Source organism: Ixodes scapularis, unplaced genomic scaffold (assembly GCF_016920785.2).
Source record: "Ixodes scapularis isolate PalLabHiFi unplaced genomic scaffold, ASM1692078v2 ptg000378l_1__unscaffolded, whole genome shotgun sequence".
In the NCBI taxonomy this organism is placed as follows: Eukaryota; Metazoa; Arthropoda; class Arachnida; order Ixodida; family Ixodidae; genus Ixodes; species Ixodes scapularis.
This window is the reverse complement of record NW_024609976.1, coordinates 1,132,991-1,151,291: the sequence shown is the minus strand read 5'-3', so window position 1 is coordinate 1,151,291 and position 18,301 is coordinate 1,132,991. Positions and strand designations below refer to the sequence as shown.

The 18,301-nt window shown below is 42.6% G+C and overlaps 1 protein-coding gene across 1 annotated transcript; it reads left to right on the top strand.

Moving 5' to 3' along the window:
• The first annotated feature begins 824 nt into the window (after nt 1-824).
• On the top strand, nt 825-5,040 carry LOC121048494. The gene is made up of 3 exons (XM_040504909.1): nt 825-856; nt 3,471-3,541; nt 4,712-5,040. Exons 2-3 carry the CDS (start codon nt 3,479-3,481, stop codon nt 4,982-4,984), a joined length of 336 nt encoding a protein of 111 aa, XP_040360843.1. The 5' UTR covers nt 825-856; nt 3,471-3,478; the 3' UTR covers nt 4,985-5,040.
• The last annotated feature ends 13,261 nt before the right edge of the window (nt 5,041-18,301 follow it).

Below are 18,301 nucleotides of genomic sequence, written 5' to 3'. Positions count from 1 at the left end.
ACTCCTCAAAGTAACTTGGGCGCACAACCTAATCAGATTTTATGGTCGCTAGATATTTACTTTGAATTGTTCCCGCATCAAAAATTAGTTGGTGTGTTGTCCGTAACTTGCGGCGGCAAAAAGCTGCAACTCTCAATCACTGAGCTGCACGTCATGCGTGACAACGGGAATCATTCAGACATTAAAAATTAGCTGCCGTGTTGTCTATACCTTGCAGTAATGGCTAGAGCCTGTTGAACTGCTAGCTGCAATGATCTAATAAAACGGACGTCTCAGTGAACAATAATTATATTAGTAAAATGCTATATTTATTGTTCACTGAGACGTCCATTTTGTTAAGTCACTGCAGCGAGCAGTTTAACAAGCTCTGGCCGTTGCTTCAAGGTGCGAACAACACGCCAGCTAATTTAAAGGATTCCCGTCGTCGTGCGTCACGTGCAACTCTGTGATTGAGAGTTGCGGTTTTTTGCCGTCGCAAGTTACAGACAACATGGCAGCTAATTTTTGATTCCGGAACAATACCCGTATCCGTGCATCTTGTGCAGTACAGTGACTGAGAGTTACAGTTTTCTGCCATGCTTCTACCCAGGTCAAGTTACGGGGAAAACCTTGGGGCCTCATTACTGTCATGCACGTAATAGATAGTTAATGCTGTGACCGTGATGGAAGACAACACTAATTGTATCGGCATCAAAAATTAGCTGGCAATTTTTATTAATTTGACGGAATTTGTTTTTACAGTGAGTGTACTTTTTGTCAGGATCTGATGAGCTTGGATTGTGTCTAACTCTTGACCGGGAATCTCCGACGAGTCCAGCGTGTAATCCACGGCGAAAGGCCCTGTACAGCGCTATTTGTAAGTGCTTTTTATTCTAATAGTCCGTGAGAGACGTTATGATTGGTTATTTTTGTGTTCGAAGTCATGTTTATTTCATTTTCGCTGTTAAAATATGGCTGTCTTCTTGGCGGTAGATGTGTGCTGTAGTAAAGTCCTCCCAGTAGGTCCAAAGCCGAATGCCGCAGAGTGTTGAGTTAGTCCTTATTTGCCAAGATTCGGCTTGTTGGGTGTGAGTGGAGTGTCAGTTACGTCACTGCGATGTGTGAATTTATTTGCCAGGAATTATCTTTACCCAACGAGTTTTTTTGTTATGTGACTGATTTATTTTAAATTCTTGATTCATTCAAATGTCATGTTCTGTTCAACTGTCATGTTCTTTCGTATAACAGGGTATTTATTGGACTGTTAATTTAGTAGTACATTTGACACTGGTTAGCTGAAGAGGGAGGCTAGCGGTTTGATTTTTAACTTGTAAATAATATGGAGGTAATATGGGTACATTTATGACTACATATTTCTGTGCCGCAAATACCGTAAGTCTTAAAACATTCTTTTTTTGTTTTCAAATCAACGTAGAAATATAGGTGTGAACTTAAATGGCAAGTTTGTAATTATCAGTTCTTAAAAACACCTGAAAAAAATTTTTTTTTTTAAAGTGTTGTTGGGGCACGCGTGTCAAAGAAAATTGAAGCAAAAAAACATTTTATTTTACAGAAATATTGATGGCGCGAGGTGCCTTGCAATTAAGTCAGTAGTCACCTCCTTTCAACTGCTTTTCTCTTGGCATTCGGGCGTGTGGAGGAAAGGTGGATCGGCTTCACCTTCACGTTGAGGTGGAAAGAACGAATGACCATCTCGTTGAGGTGGAAAGAGCAAATGACCATTCTGTCATGTCATGGACTTTGCCCGCATAATTTGAAATCAATCTTTTGCCGTCAATATTGCTCTGAACATTTTTTTTTCGCATAAAATTCTTTTGACACGCGCGTCCCAACCAAACTGCTTAAAATAATTTTTTTTTATAGGCCCTTTAAAGCTAGCTGAAGGGTTGAGGGTCACTATGATGTTGCAAGAGTAGGCCTAAGCAATTTATAAATTCACCTTCCTACTATTTGAAAAAAAAAGAAAAAAAAGAGCTCTAAATTCGACCTTGCAATGCATGTGCCTGCGCCTGCACCTGCATTCAGAGTGGCGCAACCAGTTCATTCACATGCACCAAGAAATTTAGAGCGCACATCTATTGTGCAGCTAGCTGCATGATGAAGTGGCACACATGAACAGCTTGCTATCTAGTAGTGTCGGTTGTGGCGGAGCTTAAGCAGGCCATAATGCATTCTTTGTTTTGACATGTGGCACATTTATCAATTATTTTAACTCTTGCGAATCACAACCTGTGTGTTCTTGGGTTGGGCTACTTTTATATATATATATATATGTATATATATATATATTTTTTATAGAATTTGTGCATTTTAGTATGTATAATTTTTTATTTTTTTATTAAGGTTAAATGGTACTTTATAGCAAATTAGCTCCTTGTAGAGCTGAAATTACATTTAGTCAATGGTTTCCCCAAACTGAGATGTTATATGCATTTGCTAGCTTTTTTTTTGTAAAGGTGTAAAATAAGCTATAGTATACGGCAGCCAGCTCTGAAGCACAATAGATTGTTCACACTAATTAATCTATAAAAACTTGGACGATTCCACTTGGACAAATCCAGTTGTTAAGAAATTGTATTCATCCTACCCTTCGGGAAAGTCTGTATAAATATAGAGCTATGTCTTTCGCCACTGTGGGCAGAGGCCAGCTAAATTGCTACCGTTTGGAAGGTGGAGGGGTGATGTGCATGGAAGCTAAGCCCTATTCCTCTCTCCCATATTGTCTGCTATAATTGTTTCAAATATCAAAAAAAAAAGGGGGGGGGGGGGCAACTGCCCCCTCCCCTTGCACCCTTGTCCCGATGCCACTGTCAGGGGGTAATAACTTGGGGATGCCATAAATAAATGCAACCACTTACGGCTGCCATTGCATACAAAGGAGAAAATAGAGAGAGAGGGAGAGCGATGTGGATTATCTTTCTCTTAGGTATTCATGTCAGAAGGGGTACTAATAGTTTTGAATGGTTGTGGCTGAGCGAGATAGCCATGAGTGCTGCCTAAGTGTTTGGTTCGGACTCTTGTTCAATCGGCAAAAAAGCAAGTCCCAGTCAACTATTCAAGTATATCCTATGAATGGCTCCTGGGATTTTCGAAAATGGTCTATTGTCTTGCAAAGGAGTGTGCTGGTATTAACTAAGGACACTTAGCAAGCTGTTTACTCATTTTTAATATTGCTGACTTTACATTAAAGCTGGTGAACTTTCAGCTTTCTGCAATGCATAGTTTTTTTTATTAGGTCCAAAAAAGTTGGGTATATCTTTCTTGATTGGATTCTGCATTATTGTGATCATTCAGCTGTGTTGAATGAAACATATGGGTTTCTTATCCCAGATTTGATATTTATTTTTATGCAGTCGGGGGGTGGTGGTCATTGCCTTGATTTCATAGTGTTTTGGCATAGAATTTTAGGAATTATTGCCATATAAGAATACACTTTCCATCAGAAAACTAAGCAACCTCATTCTTTGCAGCTCCTGCCATGGAGGTGGTAAAGAGCCTGGCAGCCCTGCTGAAGGATTCAACAGCTTCTCTCATTGAGAAGGTATGGTATTCCATTCTGATATAATTTCTAACCTCTTAAACGAAGTGAAAACTGGCTCACATATCAATTTCAGTATGCATGGTAACTCAGAACCCTGCTCACAGGTACCTGTGAAGCAAAAGCAGCCAGGGAGGCTGTTCTAAGAGCAGCCTCTCTGGCATCTCGTAGAAAAAAAGAAACCTGCAGTTTAACAGAGATTCATCGTCACCAACTCGAAGAACACACAAAAAGCATCGAAAGAAATCAGAAGAGTAGCTTTAAAAAAGATGAAGTTGTTTAAAAACATGGTTTGCCAAAAAAATTTAAAAATATTATAATGTGACTAAATATGGTGAAGGAGATGTTCAAACACTTGTTCTGCACCTGTTGCTGGGCTGACAGGCAGTATTGGTCTTATGCCTTCAGCCTCTATAAGAGATGCTCTAATAAAGCAACAAGCAACAGTGTTTTATATAGGCATGTATTACCTCAGCAGACTCCGAGCATACCGAGATACATACAATAAAATGCAAATAAGCCTGTCGTGCTTATTTGGTAATTCTGGCAATTTATAAAGACAATGTGGTGTGAAGTGGGGAAAGAAAGTTTAGGCTTCAATCTTTGAGCTAGTTGAAAGGCCAAAATTATAGCAAAAAGCAGGATATGGTGTTGTTGCTCTTATTGTGTGCTGGTGTAACATGAACAAATATTTTCATCTACAAATTGTCACTTTACTGAAGTATCCCTTTAATGGTGTGCTACTTGATGTGCTATTTCCATTGTGTTGTATTTTTTTGGGCCCACGAGGGGGCCACATAAATTGCCGCGCATGATGTGGTGGCCGAGTGGGCACCACTCCTGGGTGTCATGCAGGGGTCCTGGGTTTGAATCCGGGGACCACTGCAGTTGCTTAATTACTCGAAAAACCCGTGGTTCTAGAAATTTGCTCACAGTACTCAATGCTCAATGCCTTGTGTTGTAATGGTCTCATATATTGAACCGCCTCTACAGAGGTCAGGGAATTTCACCTGAAATTGTCAGGGAAAATCTGGAAAAGTTGGGGAATTTCAAAATAATAATTCGCTAGACACCCTGAAATTGCTGTAATTACCCCGAGGAGACTGAGTAGACTTTCTTTGGTAATTATCTTCCTTTCAAATACTACAAATTGCCCATGTTTCTTCTTCACAGGAGGAGGATCATGTCCAGCCAGCCTTCCCTGTGATGCAAGTCAGGGGAGGGGCCTCAAGTTCACCACTCACAGTGGTGCTGGAGGACTGCTCTTTCGAGGTAACGGACATTGTGGCCGGTATTGCGCTCATTCTTGCGCTATACTGGGTCCATGACATTTCCTGCTGTCCAAAAGCATCCTGGTCACTTGCTGTGATTGGCAACTTCATTGGCTTGACCTACAAGACCAAGTCATTCTTGGTACTAGATTTAATTTCAAAACTGGAAGATTGAGATCTTAAATGAGTGTATTTTTTTACATGTACATTAAAATCTGTTTTTTTAACGAGCACCGTATTACTGTTTTCACTCGACCTTGTATGAGGGCCTGTATGGGCACCCTCTGAAAAGGCTCAAGCAACACCTTTCGTCCTGTGAGCACATGCAGAATTCTCTTCGGACATTCGCATCCGTGCATTGCGGAGTGTTGTAGCTGTGAACAAGAAATGCCCATATTCGAGGGAAATAAACACCTTGCTTAAGGGATTCAATGTCTTGGAAGCTCTTTGTTTGCCCTTCTATAGAGTTCAGGCACACTACATGAAAGGGAAAAGATAACACCTAACAGAGTGTACTTTTAGCTCTGACGTAGAGCTTAATTAACACTTCTGATGGAGCTGAAGTTACCCTTTACGAGGGAGTTAAAATAACTCTTGGCATGAGAGTGTAGCCTTGACCACTCATTAGAGTTGTTCTATTTGCACCTAAGAGAGTAGCCACAACATTCGCTTCGAGGGTACGTACAACACCACCTGTAGGAGTCTATGCTACTCTTCAAAAGTGTTAATTTTACACCTCATTTCAAGGAGTAACCGTTACCCTAGAAAAGAGTAACACTAACTCTCGTCAAGAGTAACTCCTGGTTACTCTCAAAAGTGTAAAGTCAACACCTCGTTTTGAAGAGTAATTGTAACTCTTGTCAAGAGTAACTCCTTGTTACTCTTAAAAGAGTAAAGTCAACACCTTCTTTCGAAGAGTAACCCTAACTCTCAAAAAAGGGTGGATTCTGCGACAAACCATTTACACTCCAAAAAGTGTTAAGATGACGCCTTTTTTTTTAGAGTGTATTCCAGCCAGTAGTGTCACATTCTGACGGAGTTTTAGCGTTCTGCGATGCATAGTTCATTTACATTGGCCAAAAAAACAACAAAAAAAGCGTTTATCTTTGTTCGGGAACTTTCTGTACATTGAAAAGAGAAGCAAGAAATAGACTTTGATAGGCGCAACACCATCCTAGGTGAAGATTGTATACCTTGGACGTTATGGTTAGTTTTTCGATGTGTCTTTTCCAACGTGCGCACAAGACACATCGCATCGTGTTTAGCGCGTTGGGTCGCTAGAGGTGTTGTCGGCGTCTTCTGTAAGGGTTTTGGCGTTATTATTGGTATTCTTTGTAGGTAAGGTAGGTCCCACCAAAGCCCGTGACAATCGAAATTGAGTTTATCATTGGGCGGTTACGTTATCACGGAGTATTTTGTCATGCTAACGGGTTTTTAGAGCGCAGCTTTTAGGCACCCGTTTTCCGGTTTGAGCCGCGTCCGTGTCGCCGTAACCGGGCGTTGCATTATGGTACCTTTCCCCGTAATCACTTCACACTTGACATCATGTGTGACGTTATGGGGGTAAAAGTTCCCTGCTAAATTTGGCAAAGAAGTTTGGCTTAATTTGGCGCGAAATTGTTTCTGGAAAATCTAGCGAGGATATTTTTCTGCTAAATTTAGCGGGGAAAATTTTCACTTAATTTAGCTTAAACATTTTTTGCTAAATTTAGCGTAAAGATTCCTGAGCCATATTTAGCGGGAAAATGAACGACACGTGATCTCAACACCACTTCAGTTTGCCCGCTAAATTTAGCGAAACTTTTCGCTAAATTTAGAGGGGAATTTCACGCTAAGTTTAGCGTAAAATATAGCGAAAATTTGCCGCTATTTGAGGGAAGGGAGCAGGAGAGGAGGAGGGGGAGGAAGGGCACACCCTCCTTTCCTCCTCCTCCGCAACAGCTGCGCTCTCATTCATCATTACAGAGAATTGCAAACGTCTTTAATTTTTTTACTGGTCAGAAAACAAATATGCACGCGAAGCGTATCACGTTGGAAACAATAATTAATTAGGCGAAATTAACAAAACTAAAACTCTCGCAAGATGCTTGTTAACAATATACAGTGGTTTTATTAACGTATAGACATTTTCTGCAAGTGCGGCGCCATCTTGAATTGACGTCACTTCCAGTATGGGCGAAAACATAGTTTTGCCTTTGCCATGCCAATAGAAGGCATTTAGTATATAAGCGTAACCGTCACACTTTCTCGTTTTTCCTCCCCTTTATTTTTTTACCATTTGCAGGTTGAAACGTTTTAGTATTCTTTCGTCGCCCATAACGGATACGCCTATTAGGTGGCTGGGGACGAGAGTACACAGAAAAGGTCTATAACAATCGACTTCTGAAGAAAAAAAAATAATCGGGGCGCGTTATTATGGGATGCATGGTATTTTCGTAGATATACTTCTGGGTAGCGCGAGAAGAAAAACGTAGGTATGTTTTCAGTCATGATTTGTTTTGGGGAAAATCACGGAACCCTGTAGTGCGATGGAGTAATACGCATGGAGCATATCACGATGCGAGAAGTATGATAAGTGTTGACTGCGTCGCAAGCCGACAGATTTCTGACCTTTCGTCTCCCTCCCCAAATGCAGCCCGTTGGTAGCTATGCTATTTTACGGCGTGTTTCTTGAAATTTGGGAAAACAAATCGAAACTCATATTTACACCGAAAAGTCCGTGTCTGACGTGTTTTAGTGTGCCCCTTGTATCCTCTTGCGTTCGCATTCCAGGATGTCCGTACAGTGAATTGCCCACACTGAAAATTCCGCGCACCGAAAAGTCCGTGCACCGAAAGGACCGTGTGTAAAGGACTAACACAAAAAGGTCCTACTCTGAAATGTCCAGCACTCTCAACAAAAGGGTTGTCGTGGGGTACTAGCTTTGGGGTAGTCAGAAGCCGTCACAGATATCGCTACCCCACCTTCGTTATACTGACAACCCCACGGGTAATCACACGGCACGCAATCAACAGGTTGCCAAAGTGAGCACCCCCAAAAGCAACATGGCGGCTGGCAAGCGACAGTGGAGCAGTACGAGTAAGGCCTAGCGAGCTGGACTGCTTTTTGCTAAAATACGATTCTCAAGTGCGTGCGCTTGTTCGCGGCCTTCCGTGCGCACTGAAGCACTCCAAAACGCGCCTCGAACCACGGACACCGCACGTATTACGAGTAGAGGCGACGATGTGAAAGGAACGGGGGGCGGGGGGGGGGGGGGGGGGGGGGGGGGGGGGGGCATTTGAGGGGGTTGTCCGCGACTGCTTTCACGCGGCCGGCTGCATTTACTTCGCGACCAGAAAACATTCAAGAAAGGAATCGTATAGCGACAAATGGAATGATATCTTTATTGAACAGAGCGTCTCCTTGCTGTGCTTGCCGCAAGCGATCCGGCGGTTTCGGTTGACAGCGAGGCGAAGTATCACCGATTTAAGCGGCGTCGGTTCCGATCGTTCAATGCTCCTGCTCACCTGTTAGCATTCGTTATCCCTGGTAATCCTCACCGCGTTTGTGGACGCACTTCGCGCTATTCACCGCACGGAACACCCATTCAACTGGCTATGAGACTGATCCCACTGGGACGAGAGGCTGAGAACCGAACCCTTTGGGGCTGCTCCGTCAGCTCCGTAGAGCCATGGAACGCCTCCATGTTTTTCACTCAAATAAGTAGACACATAAACGCGCGACTCCTTGAATTGGGCGGCGCCACGCGCCACCTAACGGACAGGGCTCAAAGTAGAGAAAAACGAAACCATCAGACTTTGTGTTCAGCGCTTCGCCAGACATTCACGAATGTACATATTCTACTACACACTTCACACATATCCGACATACAGACATCATAGCATCCTACACAGGAACGCGTTCAGACACAGCACAAGGTACTATTTGAGATATTGACACTCTACATTCCTATACACACGTCTAGTCGACACCGCCACCTTATATACTGCTGTATTTTCTGTGACCGATTAGGATGGTGACCACTGTCATATTTTGCATAAATACGAAAAGACTGTGCAAGGTTTACGCGTATATATTATTTTCCTCTACTGCCCTTAGGAAAGCGCTCGTATCTCTAATGTAATCCATTGCAAAAGTGAACTGCAGGTTATGAATAAATTTGAATAGTTGCTACACGTCACGTTTTGATCAGTTTCGTTTTCTCGCTAGCCTACACTTTAAGTATACAGAAGCCTGTTTAATTGTATTAATTATCGAAAACAATTTCTGCAATCACAACTTTCTGAACACGCTGATGCATTTTCTTTTCTCTTTTTACATATCCGAATGACTTCAGCGGCGGTTGAGTAAATGTTGAGTACACTGAGCGCGCGCAGGTGATTCTAGCGAAGCCCGTCCGCCGGTCCTCCCCGAAGCGTTGTTTCAGTTTTCTTCTTTTCGCTACAATTGTTTCTGCTCAAGCGTGTGTCTTTCAAATATGCGTTCTATGCGCTCGCGCTCGCGCCAAGAGGACAGTGCAGAATTGCCGCTTTCGGGCCCGTGCCCTCACCTGCAACGAACGCGAAATACGTATGCTAAATTAAGTAAAGCCTTGTTCAGACAGTGGCGTTTGACTGCGTCTGACTGCGTTGCGGCAGCGAGAAACCAGGGCATCCCTGCTGCTTACATCGCGTGCGAAGATGATTCCTTGAATTGTATTCCACGCTTCATACGAAGCACAGTCGTGCCGGTGAGTCGCTTTCGGTTTTCGACGCAAAGCTGTCAAACTCATTCAAACGCAAGTGTCTGAACCGGCCTTACCGCTCATTCACTCTGGAAGCGGTTCTGCGTTTGCAAAACGGTTGCGAACGCGGTTGTATAAATATCCAGTACGATTGCACGCGCACACCATGACATCAAGTGCGCGTGCAATTGGACTGGATCTTTATACAACCTCGCTCACAACCGCTTTGCGAATGCGGATCCGCTTCCAGTGTGAATGAGCTGTTGAGCATCAAAGAACGCCGAGAACATAGTTCTCTGCGCTGCACCTGCTGTCGTCTCCAGCAGTAGTTTTTCTAAAAAAAAAAAATCTAAAACAAATAGCACGTATATGTTTGCCAATGCATTATTTTTGGAAATTTACTTGGAATCTTTTATATAGATAAAAGGAACGCGTGCTGGAAGGCCTGAAATCCTAGTCCCTTTCGAAGTACTCCGCCTTCGATGACACATACTTGTTTGAGCTTTTTTTTTTTTTATCGAGTATGCTCGATGAAATGTGCCAAATGAGCCAGTGAAGGCGAATCGTGTATCCCGAGACAGAGAAATAGTGAAATACACGAACATGATCGCAGATATCTGTGTAGGTTCGTCCCGTCCGGCCTGAGTCGTGGTCTGCAATGCTTCATACTTCACTGCACTTGCAAGCAAAAAAATTGGGTACGACAGGAGCGCAAGTTCGGCGGAACGGGCGGAACCGAGGAGGCCACTTGCAACTGAACTGCACGCAGAACTGACCGATCACACCTTTATTGAAAGCACGCTCTTTACTGAACCGCACAATAAAAGACGACAAGAGTATCTCGTCTGACGAACATTCAAGTCAACTCACGCCTGTGCGTAGCTTTCTGTGCTTTTCTAGAGATTTGGTTAAATTCCTCGAGCACGACGCCAGCTGCCAGCTGTTGTTTACTGTTGTACAACGTAAAACCCGCGACGGAACCAAAAAGGACAACCGCGATACTTTTTATCTGCCTCGGGTTTTAGTAGGTGCGTACCAATGTTGCCTGTACTTGTTTGTTTTCTGCCAGTTTAGGCGAAATGAGCCACACGCTTGTTTCGAGCGGTTTAAATTTGAATAAATAATAACCAACGCACAAAGAAAACAAGTTTTAAGTACTTTTTGAGATTTTTGAAGTGACTTTTACTATTAAACGACTGCATGCACTTGAATGTTCAATTCAAGAGTTTATAAAACGTGACTACCCCATGCTTGTCACCTTCCAACAGGCTGCTAACTCTCAATGGCTCGAGCCCAGTGGGTAGTTAGGTAAGCCTGTGGGGTAGTTACAGCCGTCAAAACGCACGATGACTAGGGGGCTGCTCACTTTTTCTTAGAGTGAGATCCCGATTTCTCCGAGTGAACAGGGCCGTATTATGATGGGCTAGAAGGAAAAGTGTGGCGATTGGGCGGGCCAGGGCAGTCATTCGAGCCTACCGAGCTGAGAATAATTTGTCTAAGAGGTATAGCGCCACCTCGCACTCGCTTACTCCGTCCACCGATAAGCTGTCAGGCTGGAGCAAGCTGAGTGCTCGTCGGTACCAATCTACAGTCGGTCGTGCGCCAAGTGCGAACGGGGTTCGGTGATCAGACAGGCGATTGATCTGTCCGGCGAGAACGAAGCTTTCACCGGTCCGTCAGTTTAGCGGTATCGCAGACGCGCAGATGCTCGCATCGTCGGGCAGGAGAAAAAGTGATAGGCGAGGCTAGAAGGGCGAGAGGAGCTCGGAGTCGATGGCGCAGAGCGGAGCGAGGTTGTGGCGCTGCTGTCAGCCTACGCGGGATGCCGTAGTAATAATTAGTCCTGCTGCCAATCTCCAAGCGGGCCTCAGACCTGTCAGGCTGCCTTTCGCAGCTTTTTGTATGGGGCAGCGTTGGCTCTAAGGTCAAAAATAAGGACTGATTGATTGATTGATATTTGCACCATGGCATGAGGTGTGGGACCGCTTTTGGCAGCTGGGAAAAACAGGTGACGGTTACATTCGCCCCCTTTATTCTGCCGTAGCCCCAATCTGGATGTTATGTCACTTACCTGAGGTCAGGGCTGAGTAGAAAATGAATGCGACTGATTCGTCAGCGTTCGGATAGAACATGCACTCAATCCGTGAAGGATTGAGTTTCAGCAAAGCGCTGCCGTACCACTGGCGTCTATTTGAAGCTTCGCAACGGCTTTCGGTAGGTAACGCAGAAAATCCATCAATATGACATCGTTATTTAGGAGACATTGATCTAGATCGAGTAGTTGGCGGATCGGAAAACTGAAAAAAGACTCGCGTGTTTTTTTTTTTTTTTCGTAGTTAAACGGTGGAAAGACAACGGATAAAGGACAAGGACTGACAGGAAACAGCGCTGACTCTCAACAAAACGTTTATTAGAAAAAAAAAACGACAACATGCAGCACATTATTTTTGCTCTCAAATAATCGACACTTTCAACCTTCCACGAGAATGCAAAACAAACACTTCCGACGTTAAGCGCTCCTAATCCTAGATCTAATAAAAGCTGCGTCAATGTCCAGCAGGGCTGTGAATCATTGGTTGGAACATGATACTGTTTTTTTTATACGCCTCCATTATCTCTTTTGATAGCTGTTAGCCTCAACCACCTCTCTTTTATTACACTTTAACAATCTCTCGTGAAAGTTGTGCGTAGTTATATTTACTCTTTTTTTTTCCGAAACGAAAGTGGAAGCACACCTTTCTTTTATAAAAACTATATAATAATAAAAAATAGGTCTTCGACTCTACGTTTAAGAGTTTTTTGATAGGGAAGTCGGTAGAAGCATTGTGGAAATTGCGAAAACTTATTTTCTACAACGAAAATACTATTATGTGCTAAAATGGAAGGTGTGGCGATCGCGCGAGTGAGATCAGTTCCGCGATCCAACACTGCATAGCGGAGCAGAATATAGGAAAGTCTTTGTCTCAGGAATTGAAGAAAAGATGCAACCAAAAATGGTCTAATTGAGCATTGTATTACAATCTGTAGAGGTATTCTTAAATCTCAAATCAGAACACGACCGCCAAAATATTTTGAAAATAGCTCTGTCCTGCTGCGTTTTATTTCGAACTTAATTTTTAAAACAGTGTTTGGTCTTTGTCACTGTGGCGCTGCTGGCATTCTACAGATGTTTTCAGGGTGTTAAAGTGACGCTGCGAAAGGAAGCGTGAACCCTCCCTTTGCTGCTAAGAGAAGTGAGTGATCGTAACACTATTCCTTCTAGCCAACCGTATACCGGCTTTCAATAAATGTATGCATTAGAACGTAACCTATTTGGTGGCACTTGGGTTAAGTTAATTTTATCCAGCAGTTGTCGTTTTCAGTAAGTTGATGAGGCAGTTCCACAGCGCGCTTTTGAACTTCTATGGCTGCTCAAACGTTGGCGTAAGGTTTTCTTCAAGGACAGACAAAAGGTTAAAGTTTCTGAAGACTATGTCGTCACTTCTGTAGTTTGTAAAACTTTGAAGTCCTAATTGAGTTTAGAGTTTCAAAGCTGGTGTGCTCAGAGAGAGTGAGCTTCACGTAAATTCTATTCAGGTTCAGGGTTTTGATGTCACGTGCGCCGGTTAACGCCAGACTAGGTTTCAGCTTCTTGCTAAATACTCTCTTCAAGAAGATGGCTTTTGCCGGGACGGGAATCCGTTGTTATTCAAGATGGTGACTGTAACGACTGGAATCCTTTGTGCTGGTGCTGGACGCCGTACTGCCATTAAGACTTAGCTTTATCGCCACTGCACAGGCCGTCCGTTGTCTCGGCATCAACCGGTCTATTGTAAGCGCCCGTTTTTCGGACGTTGCGCTTATAAATAGCTTAATCACATAAATCTCGGAGAAAGATCTTTTTTTTTTGTTAGTCTGTTACCTTTTGTGACGGCCTACTTTGTTGCAATGGCGTTCTTTGCTAATGCTACTTAAAATCCTGGGCGTTCAAAATTGGCCAGTGGCACGTTCCCAGATTCTTTTTAATGTTGGAGTTTTTGTTTTGGGGGTTTATACAGTGGCTTGCAACACATTGCCAGGTTACGAGTTACTTTACAAATCACACAAGTAAAACCTGCACTTTTTCTTTGGGGGATATTGAATTTGAAAGAGATGCGTTCAATACTACCATACGAGTAAAGCTAGATCCTCTCCAGTAATCATTTGTTCAATTAATCGGAGTGCCTACCTATTAACATTTTATGCAACTTTGTATTACCTTTCGTTTTAAATAAATTGTCCCTACACTTTTTGGGTACGAAACTGACTGGCTCTCTCTCTTTCTTCCGCCATACGAAATGGTTAATATGCAGGACATTGGACGCACTTTAAAACATTCAGTCTCGGCCCAAACATAAGACGAACGGTTCGGACTAAATGCTAATGTTTTAGAGCTTGCTGTTATCTGTTTCAAAACTTATTAGCGATTTTTCGGAACTTTTAAATGACAACATGAAAATCGAGGAAGCACACGTATACATGTAGGTTAATGACGTAGGTACTGTGATTTATTTGCGAACCTAAAAAAAAATGCTCATAACTTTTGCATGCTTTCAATCTTTGGCAGCTGCTTCGAACCATAAGCGTTAAATTTGGGCCAAGACAGCATTCTGCGATGCATTGTGTATTTTTGCGTAAAAAAAAAAAATTGCAATTTTTAGATTCTCTAATATGTTGTTTAATTATCTCATACGTCAAGCGGTAAAAGCACAGGAACAATTTTTACACAGGTCGTCTGAGTAGAAGGTACACTTTGTTTTACCGCGCGGAAATATGAATCGTCTTCGCGCCGTGGCGTTCTGTTCTGCCGCCACATTTTGGCAGCCGCACAGGAATCTAATACTAAGTCAGCTTCCGTTGAATCATTCTTCCTTAACCGCTTGCAAAGTGGACAGAAAGGGTGAGTGGCTGAAAAAAGGTAATCGTAGGAGACGCCGGACCAACAGGGTCGGAGAAGCCGACGTAGGTCAAATCACGACGATGGCTTGCGGGCGCAGCTTTACACTTACTAGTCGTTGAATATCCAGCCGTTAATCGAGGAACGGTGCATAAACTAATCTCGAATCCTCGCTCAGATGGCTTCGCCACTAGTTGGGCTTAGTCATTATATTCGTGGCAAATTAGGTTCCAGAATTATCATCCACGTAATTCCCAAGAGTCGACCAGAACGCGCAGCAAGTTTCGTAACAGGAGGGAACAACAGTGTTTGAGCCGTTTTCCTATTGTCGCTGGGAGATAAAGAAACACAAGAAACGGTTTAATTTATGTCTCTGTCTGCGTATTAATATCTAACAGACTTTTTTCGTAACGCGTTAGAAAAAACGCGTTACGAGTAGCCAGTTACTTTTCTTTGTAGCTAAGCGACGGTACTTAGTTTTATTAAAAGGAACGACTGATGCAATTTCGTTAGCTTTCGATGAAGTTAAAATGTTACGGTATTTATACTCGTATTCACCTCAACAACCGCATAAAAAAAAAGTATGTTCCTCGCGGAGCACTACTAATTGTCCCCTTTATATAAAAAAATAAAAGACGTGTAGATGTATTTTAAATTAGGTATATATTATCGTATCAAGACGTACAGGTTTCTAACGCCAAAAGCATCGCTTCCTACTCCAACAAACAAATAATGTGAGAACTACTTCCTGCGGCGTATGAACAAGGCGCAAAACGTGCTTGTAGGGTGACAGGAAGTATAGTTATTTCTGAACGGGAGTGCGCAGAGCACAAATAACCAACTTGATTTTCACACCTGCTCGCGCCTCTTAGTTTTTGCGACAATAAAACGCTAAATTCAGCAACAAACATTATGTGCACGAGATATTTCGGCATAGACATAATTACCTCCAAATAAACACGTTAAAAAATGTAAAGCAAGTTTTTCTTTCTTTTAACAACGAAAAACATTAGAAACGGCACTACTGCTTTGTAAAAAAAAAAAAAAAAATAGGCACTCTGAGTAAGGAGAACACAGCGCGTTATTTTCCATCTAATCTAATCTGACGCGTTCCTTTTGAATCGCTGTAACGAGTAATGTACTTGGTTACCTTTAGAGTGAGTAACGAGTGACGGTATTTCGTTTTCTTTTATTTCGTTGACGTGCGCATGTCCGCTTCTTGATTCGTTTTTCGGCTTTGGTATCGGCTGATGCAGCAATCTGATTGGTGGCGGAGCGATCGTAAAATGACCGGGACTCACCACTCCCGGCGTTATAATAGACTGTTGGTGACAATAGTCATGCCCGTACACTATAAAAAAAGCCCGCGCGTCTACATTTCCGCAAAACACTCGGAGAGCCAATCACCGCAACTTACGAAGGCATATATGTCAGCGAATGACGATGCCGAAACATATGCTTAGTCCAAAAAAATGCTGTTTGAGTTGTGATATTAAGCAATGCAACGTCAAGTTTTGCATTGCTTTATTTCACAACTAAGACTGCGTTTTTTGGTCTAAATATATGTTTTGGCATCGTCGTTCGCTGAGATGCCTGCGTAAGCTGCGGTGATTGGTTCTCCGAATGCTGTGCAGGAAAGTAGACGCCTCGGGCTTCTTTAAGAGTGTACTACTTCTTTCAACGGTACGATTATGAGCATGGAGCGGTGCACTCCTCCACCCACGTTGTTGCCTGGGTGGGCCAAATTTTTTATAAAGTGTGTCTCAACGAAACCGCATCAGTTAATTGTGTAATTAAAGTACATCGTTTGTCTATAACATCTTCATATTTTTATTTCAGGATATGTGTATATATCAAAACAAAAAAGCGTAAACTGGGAATAAATGTGGAAAGCAGTATTTGACAAATGGCAGATAAGGAGGGCGGGAGGGGGAAAAGGAGGAGGGGGGGGGGGGTCGGTAGACAGCCCAGTCTCCAGAATAAATGTGTCACTCTTCCAGTTGCCGAAAAGTTCAACAGACTTCCGCGGGCACCGTGAAGGACTGAGGGCTTGTTAGTTACATTTGGGAGTTTCAGCATTACGTAATTGGTTAATCCCTTTTTTCTCAACTTCAAAAATTGTAAAGGATTAAAAAACAAAACAAAGAACACATGCCTTGAGAATATAATGTTCGCTGAATTACCAGGTACTCTAGAGATGTCTTTAGGTTACGGGCGGAAGATTTTCTATTTTTTATATTGCAAATAGTTCCCCGAAAATGCCGCTCTTGTTCGTATTTATATAAGAATAAGAAACGTCAGGTAGAAATACACCAAAACGAATGTTTGTTTTTATCCTTCTTATATCTCTTAACAAAAAAAAATGAAGCTGTCATGTGGGAGCATTTTCTACACTATAAATTATGCAGCAGAAGCTTTTCACTGGATGTAACACACTCGAATATCGTTTATTCATATAGATTGAAATTCAAAATGTATAAAATATACAGGAGAGAAGTTTTCAACTATATTTTTGAAAGTGCTAAAAAGAAAAAAATTATAATTTTTAATTATCCTAAAAAGGCAGCTCAAATACCAATCACTTATTTGAGAAATTGTAAGCGCATTGGTATTTTTTTAACTATACGCGCTATTCTTTTTGTAGACATATAAAGGGATGTCGATGTTTTGTAGCATCTTATCAGCTCTAAAATCTTTTTTATAAAGAATGCTAACGTTATTATTTTTATTTGACAATTTTGACAAACTTGGTGCCACTACGTATTGCAAAAGTTTGGCTATAAAGAGAAGACATAAACATCTTGAAACAAAAAAAAAATATTTTAGGTCGTTCAACTGTTTTTAGTCAATTCTGTGCTGTTCTACCTCCTAAGGGTTTTCCTGAAACACGCTGTACGAACGTTGCCATCTCGCCTTACCTCGCTCCTTCAAGGGAGGCACCTCCTGTCCTTTCCGACAACAAACGATAGCTCCGATATTGAAATGAATTGCATCCGCACTCGCCTGGTTCCGCCCGAGTTTCCTGCGTGACAACCGTGGCTTACTTTCGCTGTCACCAGGATTTGGGTACGGCTTGGTTTCAGCCAGCCCTCTTCGTCCGTTTCTTCATCGAAACTTCGCAATAGCCGAGTTGACGAAACAGTGGGTCTTCAACACTCCTCTTCCTACCGGTTCCTAAAGGACGTCTCCAGATGCCACAGCTTGAAGGACAGAAGATGGTGAATAGATCGGGGCATATAACGTTCTATTGGCAATCCCGTGTCACACCCAGCTCACTTTGTCTCAACCCGTTTTCTTACTACTTTAGTTGTTTTCGACTGGACTTTCGCCGGCATCTTGAGCAATGCACTTTCTGTTTCGCCGCAGCAACAAATAGGTGGTCCTTGCTAGACTGTGCGTGGAACTACGACCTTTCCAAACAGCATTTACTCCCGCAATATTGTACGATGTTCCTTTGATATGCGGGAGGATCTGACAAAAATCCCGCCCGTATCAATCTGGATGAGCGTCCTATTAGCGTGCGATTGTGTATCATTACTCTGTCTTGCGCTTTAAGGACCCCAGGCTAGCAGTCGTGCTGCACTGCAAAATGCTGATCTTTCGTTTGCAACAAAAATCGTACGGCGAAATCATTATCTACAGCGTGTAGCCATGTCCCCATAGAACTCTTACAACAACGCCATACTGTCTAAACATCTAACAACAATTATATTGGAAACCATCTCGCTGCCGTAGTAATTTCAGCATCATGACATACTTGAAGATTGAAGTATGTGTTACATTGAGACATTTAACTAAGTAAGTGCCAAATAAAATAACGCGAGAAAAAAGTATATATATTCTGCAGTTTCACA